Here is a 15,864-nt window from a genome sequence, read left to right as displayed (position 1 = left end):
TTGTTTTGACAAAGTAGCTGAAAGTGGTTGAATAAGACCAAACAAATCCCTGTTGTGTGTGTATATCTGTTACAGATGGTTAGACTATACTTCATATAAGTCATGCAGTACAAAAATAAAATTTCAAGAGGTTTTAACACCACTAACTGAAACAAGTCACCAGCATGTGAACAGTTTAAACATTCGCCTAATAAAGATAAATAGACAGTCTGGGTTACATAAAGGGTTACATTCCTTAATCATCTATTTGTGAATGGATGTGTGTTTATTGAATGTGGTCTTAGGAGCTTGGAAACAACACACAGAGGTGTCTATGAGGGGTATAGTTATATACCCATTTGCATCATGAACACTCAAATATGTATATTTGAGTGTTCATGTATTTTCAATTTCAGTATGTGTTGACTCTACCTCGTTGGTTTTCCTGCAATCACCTGTTTCATTGATTTTCTGACTCCTGAGTGGTGAGTGAAGTCTCATGGGGGCTGTGCACAGAAAGTGTTGTTGTAGTTGATGTGTGTGGAGAGTAAAGGTGCTGCTAAGAAAGTTATGTCTCCATTTTGTTGGTTTTAACATTTCAGAAAGATTCAGAACCCTCACATTATATATGCCTAAAAGAGAAATAATGTCAGCTTCCTGAAAACACTATTGGACTGTCTAAAAGACATCAAAGCACAGATGGCCTTAATTATTTTTTTTTTTATTTTCAATGAAAGTAAAACTAAAGTTATTGTGCTCAGACCCAGTGGTTTCTGTGTGTGAGCTGCTTCTCTCTTGGACCTGGGCCCACTGCAGCCATATGGTACTCCATTAGTGATGAACTTTGGAGTCAAATATGCATATTTCCACCATTTTGGTCCATGGACCAGCTGCCCCTGTCTGTCCCTCAAACCAGACTGAGAACCAGCATCATTGAGTCTTTTCAGTCATCGCATCAAACTGATGATCTCCCTGCCCAGGTTAGGCTGGCCCCTTGTTGGCTGATTTTGAAACATATCTTAAAACCGATGTTATTCCTTGGCTTTAACTTAGAATAGCTGTGTTCAAGTTTTTATTATAATAATTTTTCTTGTTACTGATTGGCTGTGTGGTGTTCTGGTGATACAACATTTTGTGTAACTTGTGTTTTTGAAAACTTCTGACCAAAGAAAAAGAAACCAAAACAACTTACTGACAACTCAAAGTGTTTCTAACCACAAGTGAGACTTCAAGGTTCTTTATTTGTCACATGCATAGTTATACAAGTATAACACACAGGGAAATGTAACCTGACACGCTCCTCGACTTGTGCAAAAAAAGGAGGGGGGTTGAGCACACACACTGTGAATGTGCAGTAGTAGCAGCATGTATGCAGATTTGATGTTCATCCAGCACTTTAATCTGAACAGTTCAAGCACTTTAGTTAACTCACATGCTGTAACCCATAATTTCCTTTGGGATTAATAAAGTATTCTGATTCTGATTTAGAATTGGAATCAGTTGAAAAAGCCTGTAGTGCATTTTAATATCCCTGAAACCCAACAGATGTACAAAAACTACAAACAGAACTTTCATTCAGTACAATAACAAAAAAACAACACTAAAAAAAAAAAAAAATTGAACTACCATCAGGCATAAATAAATAAAATACAACAACAGTAATAAAACATTATGATGTGATGACCACACTGATGGCACAACAAAGTTTATACAGACAAACAAAAGCAATAAATCCAGAAAAATCTTCATCTTCTAAATGCTTCTGTTAAAAGAAGGTGAATAAGCCAGGTTGTCAGTCAGTAAATAAACCAACTAAAGACATATAAAAAAAAAATGATTATCACAAAAACTCAACCAAACAAAAATGATGCATGGAAAATTCTTGAAGTTTGGAGGAATCTGGTATTTAGCTCCGCCGGTCCACAAAGTGGTAGGGTAGATTACATTAAATTAAAAAAAATAAATTACATTTATTGCTGGACCTGAGTGTGGTTGCTGGTTTGAATCCCTGACCTGACTGCGAAGATCCAGCAAAGATAAATCTCTAACACACTCAGCTCCATTAAGACCATTATTACTTTGAGTAAAGCAGCTAGACTTGTAGTGGTTGTTTTTGTGTCTCATCCTCTGGATGCTTCTGTTGAAAAATGTAGAGTAATGAGTCAGTCTGACAACACAAGAAGCAACAACATGTTTGTGTTTGTTTGTTTCTTACTTTTAGCTTCAGAAAAATGTGGCAAGAGAAATATGCAGCAAAACCAGCGAGAGCCACAACTGATAATAAGGGGATGACAGCGACGACCACGGGGACCCTGGATCGACCTGCTGATGTAGAAAACAAAAGAAGGTCACTACAAATACACAAAACCCCAAACAGGGATGATGCAGAAAAAAAATTAGACCGTCTTCTCACCACATATCACGTCCTTAGGATCTGGAGTTTGGAGGCTTCTGGAAAGCAGCAGCGTTTCCATTGTCGAGGTTTCAGCAAAGTTTGCATCTAGACAAACACAAAAATCAATAGAGTCATAATCAGTTGATAAAAATATATGACGTAAGAACCAGAGTGTTTGTCTGTGAAGGTTCTCAGTCATCCAGGTCATCGTAGTCAAAGGAGCTTGCAAAGAAAAGCGTCTGGACTTCTTTAAGTTGCTTGAAGACGTTTCACCTCTCATCCGAGAAGCTTCTTCAGTTCTAAGGTCAAATGGTGGAGAGTCCCAGATATAAACCTAGTGGGAGTAACCCCCCACAAAGGGACAAATGGACCCCCTGATGATCCTCTAATCACCTGAGCCAAGGTGTGAAATTGGGTGTGGGTCCCAATCAGCCAGAGTTTCGGGTGTGTTCATTGTGAAACCTGGCCCCACCTTGTCATGCGAATTCCTGAGGTCAGATGGCCCAGGATGTGAGTGGGCGTTAAGGCGTCTGGGAAGGGATCTCAAAACTGGATTATAGATGGCAGAGAGTTGGTGTCGTAAACCCCCGCCTCTGTTCAAAGATGGTCGCTCACAGTGGACATAGATGGCTTCTTTCACTCCTCTTTCAAACCATCTGTCCTCTCTGTCCAAAATGTGAACATTGGCATCCTCGAAAGAGTGTCCTTTATCCTTAAGATGCAGATGGACAGCTGAGTCTTGTCCTGTGGAGGTGGCTCTTCTGTGTTGTGCCATGCGCTTATGAAGTGGCTGTTTGGTCTCTCCAATGTAGAGGTCTGAGCATTCCTCGCTGCACTGTACAGCATACACCACGTTGTTAAGTTTGTGTTTTGGCGTTTTGTCTTTCGGGTGAACCAGTTTCTGTCTGAGCGTGTTGCTGGGTCTGAAATGCACCGGGATGTCATGCTTGGAGAAAACTCTCCTGAGTTTTTCTGATACACCGGCTACATAGGGGATGACAATGTTGTTGCGTCTGTCCTTCTTATCCTCCCTCGCTGGTGTCTGGTCTTCTTTTCTGTGCCTCTTTGCTGACTTTAAAAATGCCCATTTAGGATAGCCGCACGTTTTGAGTGCTTCCTTTACATGTGTGTGTTCCTTCTTTTTTCCTTCAGGTTGAGAGGGAACATGTTCTGCCCGGTGGTGTAGGGTCCTAATTACTCCAAGTTTGTGTTCCAGAGGGTGATGGGAGTCAAAGAGGAGGTACTGGTCCGTGTGTGTGGGCTTCCGGTAAATTTCGATGTTGAGTTTGCCGTTCAGGAGAGTTTTCTCCAAGCATGACATCCCAGTGTATTTCAGACCCAGCAACACACTCAGACAGAAACTGGTTCACCCGAAAGACAAAACGCCAAAACACAAACTTAACAACGTGGTGTATGCTGTACAGTGCAGTGAGGAATGCCCAGACCTCTACATTGGAGAGACCAAACAGCCACTTCACAAGCGCATGGCACAACACAGAAGAGCCACCTCCACAGGACAAGACTCAGCAGTCCATCTGCATCTTAAGGATAAAGGTCACTCTTTCGAGGATGCCAATGTTCACATTTTGGACAGAGAGGACAGATGGTTTGAAAGAGGAGTGAAAGAAGCCATCTATGTCCACTGTGAGCGACCATCTTTGAACAGAGGCGGGGGTTTACGACACCAACTCTCTGCCATCTATAATCCAGTTTTGAGATCCCTTCCCAGACGCCTTAACGCCCACTCACATCCTGGGCCATCTGACCTCAGGAATTCGCATGACAAGGTGGGGCCAGGTTTCACAATGAACACACCCGAAACTCTGGCTGACTGGGTCCCACACCCAATTTCACACCATGGCTCAGGTGATTAGAGGATCATCGGGGGTCCTTTTGTCCCTCTGTGGGGGTCACTCCCACTAGGTTTATATCTGGGACTCTCCACCATTTGACCTTAGAACTGAAGAAGCTTCTCGGATGAGAGGTGAAACGTCTTCAAGTAACTTAAAGAAGTCCAGACGCTTTTCTTTGCAAGCTCCTTTGACAACCAGAGTGTTTGCAATTTGATGTTTGAACCACAGAACGACATTGAAATGTCAAGTTGGTACTAATGTCTTTAATCAAATAGCATTCAGTTTATCAAAAGTCAATAAAAAGTTCAACAGGATGTGAATTTCTTTTTAAATTATCGTCACATTTTAAGTTCCACACACAGTGACACACACATGGCACAAACTTGCAGTGACAAGTAACAAGAAGATGCTTATTTTCCCACAGATCAAACTGATGATCTTTGAGTCTTTGTACAGTTTGTTTACTGAAGATCAAAATTAATTCAAACTTGTGCCCAACTCTTGTTTTAAACTAATTAAAGACAAAAGCTGTAGAGTTCAAAGAAACCATTTAAAAAATATATAATAATAATAATGATAAAGATAATAAACCATTCACACTAATTACCATCAGATTCAAGCACATGAGGACGAGTCAATGTAAACAAAGAACAAAGAAATATAACCCCTGGTACAGCTGTAAAACGAAACCAATAATCTTCTGTTCATTTGGTGTAATATTTACATATACATTCTTATCTCAAGTTCATTGATCACATGTGTATAAATGAATTGTCTTACCAGAGACGGTGAGTCTGCAGCTGTTGTAGCCGCGGCCATAACCTGTGTCCACCTCACACAGGTACAGACCCGAGTCCTCAGTCCTGAGTCTGGACAGCTGGAGTCTGAGTCGTCCTTCTCTGAGGGCGTCTTTGTCACTCTGGACTCGTCCTGAAAACTTTTTGTCCTGATCCTCTGAGAACTCGACACCATCATAAAGATGATAAAAAGTCCAGTATTTATGGCCATTATTCAGGATACAGAAGACCTTCAGTGATGAGAGGGACGTGTCTGGTTTGGTGGTGAACGTCCACTCCAGTGTGATGTTGTGGTTCTCCTCTGCCTGATAGGAGCTCTGTGTCACATCCACTACAAATGATCCTGTTGAGGAGACAGAGAGGAGCAGACACACAACTTTATACAACATCAGAACTTTTTTTTCCTGACATGCTCCTGTCCATATTGTACATTACTGACATATATGTGAAATTTCAAACTAATTGAAAATCTTATTGTTTGCTGAGGATACAAACTTGGTTTGACTATAATAAATCAACATTGAAACTGAGTACAAACAAAATTGATAATATTTGGGAATCCCACATATTCGACCAATAGAATATATATATACACATACGTACACACACAGTATTGTCCCATTAGACTTCCTTGAATTATATATTGTGTACATGTGGGGAAATACACACATTCTGCAAAGAAGAGCAATAAGGATAATAAGTAAAACCACTTCAAGAGAACCAGCAAATCCACTTTTCCTCAAATGTAATATTCTTAAATTTAAAGACTTGGTTGACGTCAGAACTGCACAATGTACAAAGCAGCAAATAAATCTTTGTCCCACAACATTCAGAACTTGTTCCAAATAAGACCAAATACTCATGACCTGGTAGGAATGCTTATGTTAAGCAAGACAGTAGCAAGGACTAAATTAAAATATCCCAGCATTAAATTTGGTCTGCGAAATAAACCGTGCAGCTTGTGAATACAAAGCTGTGGAAGTAGTGAGCTGCATTTTATTGCTTTCAATTCTTTGTAGGAAAATGTGAAATGGATGCAGTGGTTTATTGAAATGTCTGCTAACATTCATGGAAATACAGTAAATAAGATAAACACAGAGTCTGTGCTATACAAACGAACTAGAACGTAATAGAAAAGTTATTTACCTTTAACAAAATCCAAGTGAAGAATTGAAGTCCACAGTGGGACCACAAGGAAAGGCATGAAATCCATGATGTCATCTTCTTAACAGTCTGTGGGGATCCAGATCTTCTTCTTCATTTTCACATTCAGGCTGCAGACAAAAATATAACTGTTACGTCTCAACACACAGACATGCTGCATGTTCAGCAGCATGTCAGCCGCTACGATACTGACCAACTACTAATGTTAGCTGGTGGCTGCGAGCAACAACACCAACAACCAACAGAAATCTACTAAGTTCAAGAGTGAGGGGAATCCTGAGCAACACCTAAAAATCTCTAAAACGATTGAAAACTAAACTGAAATCAGAAAAATACAATACAGTGAGCAGCATGCAGAGATAATTTACAGGAACATGCTTTAGAAATCCCCACAAACCATCATCAATCTGCTTTTATTTATTCTGAACAGGAAAGTGTGGTCAAATCTGGCAAAATCAGACAAAAATCAAATGTTGCTGGATTTAAAAAAAACTAAGTTTTTCTTTTCTAAATGAAATTCTGTGTAAGAAACTGACTGAACCTCTGTTACATGGAAACATCATCACGGTTTTCCAGCAGAGAGGATTTTACCAACTGTGTTTGCAGGAGCAGCTGACGTCTTCATCTCTGATAAACAGCACATTAGTGGGAAAAGCTTAAACAAATGGTTGGAATTCAGTTGAATCCAGTGACGTCTGTATAGATATTTATCTCTAGGACAGAAAAGTTACAAGCACCAAAACAGCAGTGAAGACTGAGGCATGCATCAATAATGTATAGTTCAGCTTGTTCAAGATTATGAGAGTTTGCTGGAGCTGAGACAGAGGCAGTATGGCAGTGAGTCAAACCAGACGCTCCGGTCTGATCAGCTTGTAAAAGCATTTGTTCTTCAGCACACTACAAACACAGGTGATCTGATGCATGGCATCAGATCAGTACAGATTACAATAAGGTTAAAACCATTCTGAGATACCAATAACAGAGCAACAGCAGCCAACAGTATAACTTCACATTTTATACTATAATTTGCATAAATAGTTCATAGATGAATTCTTGGCCTCTCAGCAGAGAAAAAAAATGCTTCAGTCGGACAGAATGAGCTAAACATTAATCGTATCATATCAAGTTTGGTATCATTACTTTAGTTTCTGTGCTCTACATTCAGCACGAGTCTCTGGGGTGATTCTCCCAGAGCAGTTCACATTGAAATAACTGCAAATCACCTGCAGCCTCTGTCTGTGTGGAAGATCGGGGTTTTCACAACTTTGTCGACACACAAACTAAAGTACAAGACACATCTGTCATTATTATTAGTGATGTGCGATACGACTGATTTCCTTTCCGATCCGATACCAAGTAATATTCAGGGTGGTATCGACGATACTGATCCGATACCGATACTTTGTACAAAACGGATTTTATTTATTGTATCTCAAATTATAGCGTCATAATGATTACAGGACATCAGAATACCTTCTTCTTATCACTTAATAATGCAGAGTTCATCATATAGAAATAAAAAAACTAAAGTTGTGTGCTATTTGAACACCTTGCCTGCCTGGAGGACTAAAGGACTTCGTGAGAGACTCTCACCCTGGCAGCACCTGTCCCTCTCCTCCTCTTCAGTTCGCCTCAACATACGCTCGTCATATTTTGTGATATGATTTACTCTGAGGTGTTTGACAAGGTTAGTGATGTTGCCACAACCATACATGCCAACCCTCCCGATTTTTCCGGGAGAATCCCACCTTTCTCCAGATTTTCCACCCGGACAACAAAGTTGAAAAACCATATCGCAGAATTCATAGCGTGGCCCAGCCAATTCCAGTTTCCAACAATGACGGCAGCGACTTAGTTTTAACATTACTCTTTTTTCTCTTTCTGGGTCGCAAAAAAACTTTTAACATATTTTCAGGTGAGAATGTAGCTGTGTAAACTTCAAATATCTGAGCCGACCGACACATCGTCTTCAAACCCCCGCGGTCTTTCACCACTCGGGTTAAACATGATGTACAAGTCACTTTGATAACTTAAAAATGTTCTTGTTTGGCTTTTTCAGTGTTTTATTTGTTCGTGAGTAAATCGGTTTGGCTGAGATTAAAGTTATTAGATTAGATTAAATTAAATTAAACTTTATTATTCCCTCGGGAGGGTTCCTCCGGGGTTTTCACATAGCTGAATAAACGTCAAACAGAAAACTGATTAAACAGAAGAGTTTACGTCAGTGTCCGGTTATATTTTAGACAGCAAGGAGCAGACGGCAGAGTTTCACTCCACCGAGGGAGCTCGTGACGTACTACCCGGCTTTCTTTAGACCGCGAAGGCCGGGTCCTCAGGTGGAAGCAGCCTCTGAATTTGGACACCCCCGCTGTTTCCGGGCCGGGCAATAATAACGGTGACATTTAACGTATTTTATCCGATAAATAAACCCTGTAAAATATATTTATCCGCCCAAACAGCCCTTTTGAATGTCTCCCTAATTCTGAGGTCTCAAGGTTGGCAAGTATGGCCACAACACCTCACTTTTTTTGCCACATTTATTGCAAACCACGGCTCAGCTGTTTGTGGAGGTAAAATACATCCGCACAATTACGCTCAGCCATTGTTGTGAGTGCGCACGCCAAGGGGCTGCGAGACATTTATACAGCCGTATTTCGCACATGACTATGAAAGGCGGAAGAGGAAGTAGTTCCTTTGAATGTAGGCAATCCGAATGTTATAGTTTCTTTCCACTGTGTTCCTGTTAATGATAAACTACAAATTTACTCTAAATTACTAAAATATCGATATTTTAATGTGAGAATCGATTCTAGAACATAAATGATTGGTATCGGAGGAATCGATATTTCAGGATCGATCCGCACATCACTAATTATTATTGCTTTTGAACAAAGATCCTCAGACTGAGGAAAGAAGAATGTAAGTTTTAAAACATAAGCTGTTGTCCAGAAATAATTCTGAGCAGATTTTATGTTTGCAGATTTATTTCCTTACGGTAATAAATATATGTGTCTGAAATCTCTATTACATGATATTGGGATATCATGGGAGTATAGACTGCAGCTCACTAAATCCTGTCTATCCATGTTATACTGTAGCTATATTTTATGTGTGTAATATCATTATTGTAAGCAATGATAGTGACTGTAGCTGACTGAACTCTGGCAGTACATCACATTTTATAGTCTTGTTTTAGGGGTTGACTAACAGTATATGACTTTTTACCCGCAGTGGAAACCATAAATCATTTATTGGTCATTAATAATGTTTATGATTTAGCTACTGTAATATGTATTAACATCATAAATCATGACACAGTCTTCTTCCACTCAAAGTGCATGGGCTGCTATTAGAAGTTAAAAGCGTCAGTAATATTTTGCAGCATAGCTGAGAATAGTTTAACTCTGGACCAACCTGCTGTGACAAACCAGCGATTATTTCACCCACTCCTTGCAGACACGACAGTCATAGTACCCACTAAAGTTAGCTTTAAGCTGAAAGCAGAGTTTAAGTAAAACATCGGTTTACCTTGAACAGGTGTGATTAAGAAAGCCGAGCACAAGATTAAAGTCCAGAGTGGAAAAGTGTAAGAAGACGAGCTGAGCCGGGACATAACAACAAGTGCAGTGACGTTCTGTATCGAGGCTTCGAAGCTTGTGTCGAGTAATGGAGGGGGCGTTTCCGCGATGGCTTGCTTCAGTTATGGGAGGAGCTGAAAATGATGACGTCCAACGCCTAGCAACCGGCGTGCAACACAGGAAAAATAAAAATAAGGAAAAAAAACAAACAAAAAAACCACTAAGGTACTCCACCAAAAATCCCAAAAACGAAAGTACCGACAACTATTTACATCAAAGCAAAATAGGACATTTATTTACATCACCAAACTATTTACAACCGGGGGGGAGAGATCGCGAGTCGCGACCATGACAAACTGAAACACAAGGCTTATATACATAGAAGGAGCAATCAGGGAATGGACCACAGGAGGGAAACACAGCTGGGGCAAATTAGGCCTGACGAGACAAAAAAGGGTGAACTGAACACACTGAGATACAACAGACCTTCAACGTAAAACAGGAAACACATAACAGTCCCGCAAAAGCAAAACACTGACAACACCGAAACGTAACACACGTGACTGGTTCATGAAGTGGTTCGAACTTTGCCGCGAGATATGACAGCGATATAAACCCCTCAGACTTCATTCAAAAATGTGGGTGTTTGATGGAGAGTTGCGGTTAGTGAGAGTTTGGAGACAGTTTGGAGGTTTATGAGAGTGAGGAGAGAAAGTCAGGAGAGAATGGAGCCAGCTAAGAAGAGGAGGATGTCCTCCCCTGTGTGGGAACATTTTGATCTTATTCCTCCCAACAAGGTATGTAAATTTCTACAGAAGATGTATTTTTATAATACTGATGGTGCAATACAATTTATGTTAAGCTGTCTGTACTTTTGTACAAGGTGAAGTGTTTGCTCTGTGCCAGGGAGCTGGGATATAACAACAACACCTCATCCATGCTTAGGCACTACAGAGCTTTGCATGAGAATAAGGGGAACACCGATTGTGGAGCAAGACCAGGTGAGCCATCAAATGCAATGATAATATAGCATGCTGTAATGTTACTAAATGATATAACAATATTATACAACTGTAATAAGTTACGTGTGTGATATTTATATTTGTGCTTTATCTTTATTGTCTTTCCTCAGAAGAACAATCTCAAATAGATGAAGACCTGGTTAGCATGGTGATTGAGGACTCCCAGCCATTTAGCATTGTGGAGGACAAAGGATTCAAAAGATTTGTTAAATCATTAAATCCTAGCTATGTTCTCCCCACTAAAAGGTCATAAAAGCAGTGAAAATTTAGTTTTTACACAATAAAATATGGGCAGGACTGAGGCCTCAGTGTGTAGCTGTCCATACCTCAACGTTACAAAAGCACAACCACTGTCCACACCCCAACCACACCTCACCTCACAGTAAATGATCATTTTCCATACTGCCAGTATAAATATACACAGTATACATGTTTTACACACTCCTTTTGTTGTTGACATTTACAGGCTGTGTGCAAAAGGCCACACTCTTCAAATTCATGCCAACTAATATTTTTACGTCCAGTAGGTGTCCTGCTAGAGCAAATGAAGCTTCAAGAAGCTTTGCGCTGGGGTTAACCAATTGGGTGAAAAGCTTCAGTGCTTCATGAAGCTTCATCTGCCAATCACTAGCAGAGACTGACGGGGCGACTCGGACTTCCTCCGCTCCTAAACGCGACTGCTAAGTGGTTGTCAGGGAGACGATCTTATTAAGACGTCATGCGTAATTTTGGGGCGTGTCATTGGTCGCCATGAGGACACAACAAAAACATTCCCAGATCTCTTCTGGTTTATCCAGTTGCTAAAGTCCCACACCTCCTGTTTGCGGCTCTGGGACTGAGGTTTACTGGGTTTGTGCCCCGTGTCATGAAACAGAATAACTGAAGCTGTGTTGTAATCACCAGTGACATAGTAGCGTGTAGTATAGTCTAACAGAGTTAGAAAACAGCTTAATGAATTTCCTCAAAATTGATGTGGACAAATACCGCAACTCCATTGTTACTCCAGGTCCCAAATCGCTGCACAGTGCATGCCTCAGCAAAAGAAAATAATCCCAAGATGGAGAATTGAATGTGCAGTTGTATCACACACTGTTGATGACGACTGTGCGCTGTTATCTTTGTACCAGTTGCCAGAGTAAAGAGGGAACCCAGGTAATGTTCCCTCTAATTTTTCATGTATCTGAGCGAATACACAAACTCCCTGAGCGGTCCCTTGGACCACTACGAGCAACAGCAGACGTGTGCACTGTGGTCACGCCAGCATCAAATCCATCCAGGTTGCACGGTTTATTGAAATAATCAAATTACAGCATTTACATTTATGTTAGACTACTTTTAATTAACTGCTTTAGCCCACTTACAATGAAAATTAAAAAAAATCTTGTTCATGACCTGTGTAGTATGTTAACACTGTTGGAAGTAAAAATAACTTGAACTCCAATTTTGAAAACACGTGTTTAAAAAAAAACGTATTAAAAAAAACAAAAACAAAAAACTGTCATATGCTGTAGGAGTGTCTGAAACTGCAGTTCACTGAACAAAAGTTCAGTGAACTTTTGTGCTGTCGCTCCCGTGTCGACCTTCTTCTCAGTTTTGGACTCATGCTCATGAGTTTTGCATTTGGGTCCTTATCTGCCTGCACAGAGCTAGTTCATGATAGAATCAGTGCAAAAAGGGCATAAACACAAAGCGTGGACCCGCCAAAACATCAGAATCAGTGAGATGTCGCCTTTCTCACCCGACGGCACGGGCACGATCAGGGCTGAAAGCCAACAGCTTTCCAAAACTGAGTCCAGAAATATACAAAAACAGTTCAAAACAAAAAAATGCTGGAGTCCAAGGAGGCAGTGTCCATAGAGATCAGAAGGTCGACGCGGGAGCGACAGCACAAAAGTTCACAGTTCAGCTGTTCCTGGGTGGAAGACGGTGGTGACTCCACATCTCGTTGGCATTCAGATAAAGAGCTTTGTAGTCTTAAAAACTCAATGCACTAAAGCACTAAAACATCTTTGTGTAATAAACTTCATATTAAACCTTTGGGGTCCAGGGTCCAAAACAAAATATCCATCAAGGGCACAGGAGCACAGGGACCAGTCCAAAACCAAATGTCCACCAACAAGACAGCAGCTCAAGGAACAGTTCATTATACGCTATTATAAGTTCAGGGGGTTGGCCCCCGGGGGCCGATGGCTCAATAGCTCATAATTGGTCTTCTGTAAATATATTGAAGGTCTTCACCCTCTCCACCAGAATCCCGCTGATGTATAATTGGGGATCCTGGTGAAGAGCGTGTACAAGAGTGGACTGAGCACACAGCCTTGGGGAGTCACTGTGCTCACTATCTTTGTACCTGATGTCATTGTACCAACTCTGACTGACTGAGGTCTGGCTGTAAGGAAGTCAAGTCAAGTCAAGAAAGCCTACAGTGGCTTGCAAAAGTATTCGGCCCCCTTGAACTTTTCCACATTTTGTCACATTACAGCCACAAACATGAATCAATTTTATTGGAATTCCACATGAAAGACCAACACAAAGTGGTGCACACGTGAGAAGTGGAACAAAAATCATACATGATTCCAAACATTTTTTACAAATAAATAACTGCAAAGTGGGGTGTGCGTAATTATTCAGCCCCCTGAGTCAATACTTTGAAGAACCACCTTTTGCTGCAATTACAGCTGCCAGTCTTTTGGGGTCTGTCTCTACCAGCTTTGCACATCTAGAGACTGAAATCCTTGCCCATTCTCATCAGAAGCTGAAGTTCATTCAGTAAACAGATGTGACAGAACAGCTGGATGTCTGTCAGTAATCAGCAGCTGATGTGAAACGTGAAGAAAAAAAAACTTAAATAATAAATAAAATTAAAAAAATGAATTAATACAGACAGCATGAACATCTCTTCAATTTGTTATGAATACACTGTTACCATAAAACAATCTACAGCACAAAATATAAACCATTTAGAAATCATAATAAAAATCAAAGTTGGTGGAAGCAGGTCTTGATTTAGGAGATTGCTGCCATCTACTGGCTGATCTGCAGTTATGCTGTTTGATGAGACCCCTGAAGTTCTCAGAACATTTTATGTGCTGTCCAGTATCTGCTGCACCACCCATGGGAAGTATTTCAAGCATCAGTGACTTCAAAGTTTGTCTCCTTCAGTCTCACAGAAACATAAAGGATCAACTAATTTAATTACTTTATATTAACAAGGTTAAATATATTGCATAGTTTAGAATATAACATATATTTAAACACTGTAGTGCAAAAAAACATATTCACCAATAGGGCTGCCACAATTAGTCGACTATTAAAAATGTCGACTACTAATTTAATTGTCGACATGTCATTTGAAGCTTTGTAAAATCCTGAAAGACACAGGAATAAGTAGTAGGATTTAAGAGTGTAATAACCAACTGAAACAGAAGAGGGCAGCACTGCATGTCCAGGGATGCCAGCTTTTAAATCCCAAAGAAGAAGAAGAAGCAGCATCTGGTTTCATACCTGTGTCCAAATTTAGCGGCCTGGGTCGCTCAGACCCAGGGTCCCTGACAGAGACAATCTGAAAATTTCATTAAAAGTTTAATAAACTATCATCTTGTCTTTTTTTTAGTTAGCACATACCTTAAACACTTAAAGCTGTAAGCTAATGATAGTTACATAAGAGCAGATGCTGCTGGTGCAATAAGCTGTACGTTTTACGTCCAATGGATGATGATCTGATTAGTCGATTAATCGCAAAAATAATCGGTGACTAGTCGACTATCAAAATAATTGTTAGTGGCAGCCCTACTCACCAATAAAACATTTTCCAAAACACAAAATTGAAACTTTTTGTCATTGACATTGTGCACATGTGCAATGTTAAACACTGACCCTGGATCAGAGTCTATCGTTCAGTATTTAGTCAAACGTGTTGAGTTTGATGAGCAGCTCACAGCTGGAGCTCTGTGTGTTCAGTCTGAAGGTTTCAGGTAAACCAGCCTGTAGCTCCAGGTCGGCTGCACAGTTTGTGACAAACATCAGAGCTCCGTCTGTTCACATCAGGCTGCTCTCGTCCTTCCTTCTCCTCCCACATTTATACTGTTGTCACTCAGACAACATGCTGTCACACTGAAAACTTCACATCTGCTTCTTCCTCCTCAACAATTAATCTTAAAGTCTGATCTGCAGCTTCAAGGACCTCTCTGCTCCTGACTTTGTGTTGCTTTCATTAACGTTTAAACCTTCTTCATCAAACCATCAACACTTCTGTGTGTGAGGAGGAGTCACTCTGTTTAAACACTGAAAGACAATTTAAAATTCAGCATTATTCTGAATATTACAAGTTTAACAAACTTCAAAACTGTGACACAAATAAAACTAAAATCTGTTAAAAGTGCTCTGATTATCTTATATTTACAGCTTTTATAAAACTTAGAAGAAAATAAACTTTGTCTCTGTTAGACTTACACACATGTGGAATAATCCTAGTGCTCCTTTTAGTCTGGGACTAGGATTAATCCATGTCTGATAAACTGTTTTACCTTACTGTGAAAACATACAGCTGCGAATTTATCACCCGGTCTATCTGTACTGTACATAACGACATAGTGAGTGCATGATCATAATGTTTATAAAAGTTATGAAGAATTCAGGCTTTTCTTTCTTTCTTTTCTGCTTGAATTGTTTCTGTCGCCTGTGGTTCTGAAATAAGAACAAAATTTACATATAAATGAATACTAAGTAATAGTCAAAGGAGCTTTCAAAGAAAAGCGTCTGGACTTCTTTAAGTTACTTGAAGACGTTTCACCTCTCATCCGAGAAGCTTCTTCAGTTCTAAGGTCAAATGGTGGAGAGTCCCAGATATAAACCTAGTGGGAGTATCCCCCACAGAGGGACAAAAGGACCCCCTGATGATCCTCTAATCGCCTGAGCCAAGGTGTGAAACTCGGTGTGGGTCCCTATCAGCCCGAAACACTGACTGATTGGGACCCACACCCAGTATCACACCTTGTTTACTTTGACTGAGGGTCAACACAGAAAGAGCATGCTGAGCTTCAGCGTCTCGTGCACGTCCTTCTTCATCTGTCTTCT

The 15,864-nt window shown here is 40.3% G+C and overlaps 1 protein-coding gene across 3 annotated transcripts; it reads right to left on the bottom strand.

Moving 5' to 3' along the window:
• Positions 1-1,485: 1,485 nt before the first annotated feature.
• Positions 1,486-9,838, bottom strand: LOC113017194 (uncharacterized). 3 transcript variants are annotated; one of them, XM_026160353.1, is made up of 5 exons: positions 9,717-9,838; positions 6,171-6,298; positions 5,008-5,367; positions 2,393-2,479; positions 1,486-2,304 (listed from the first exon to the last, which is right to left on the bottom strand). In XM_026160353.1, exons 2-5 carry the CDS (start codon positions 6,235-6,237, stop codon positions 2,072-2,074), a joined length of 747 nt encoding a protein of 248 aa, XP_026016138.1. In that variant the 5' UTR covers positions 6,238-6,298; positions 9,717-9,838; the 3' UTR covers positions 1,486-2,071. The 3 variants fall into 3 exon arrangements, with proteins under 3 accessions (XP_026016138.1, XP_026016139.1, XP_026016137.1); XM_026160354.1 differs by lacking the exon at positions 9,717-9,838 and having other exon boundaries at positions 1,486-2,116; positions 2,195-2,304; positions 6,171-7,470; XM_026160352.1 differs by lacking the exon at positions 9,717-9,838 and having other exon boundaries at positions 6,171-7,472.
• Positions 9,839-15,864: the final 6,026 nt, after the last annotated feature.

This window comes from Astatotilapia calliptera, unplaced genomic scaffold (assembly GCF_900246225.1).
Source record: "Astatotilapia calliptera unplaced genomic scaffold, fAstCal1.2 U_scaffold_1, whole genome shotgun sequence".
In the NCBI taxonomy this organism is placed as follows: domain Eukaryota; kingdom Metazoa; phylum Chordata; class Actinopteri; order Cichliformes; family Cichlidae; genus Astatotilapia; species Astatotilapia calliptera.
Note: the sequence above shows the minus strand (reverse complement) of the source record. Positions and strands in the feature narration are given on the sequence as shown.

Excerpts from the sequence above, each read along its gene's own strand:
- LOC113017194 (XM_026160353.1), bottom strand. The coding sequence starts at position 6,237 with ATGGATTTCATGCCTTTCCTTGTGGTCCCACTGTGGACTTCAATTCTT. Across the intron at positions 5,368-6,170 it reads TCACTTGGATTTTGTTAAAG|GATCATTTGTAGTGGATGTG; the intron begins GTAAATAACTTT and ends TCTCCTCAACAG. Across the intron at positions 2,480-5,007 it reads CTGCAGACTCACCGTCTCTG|ATGCAAACTTTGCTGAAACC; the intron begins GTAAGACAATTC and ends GTGTTTGTCTAG.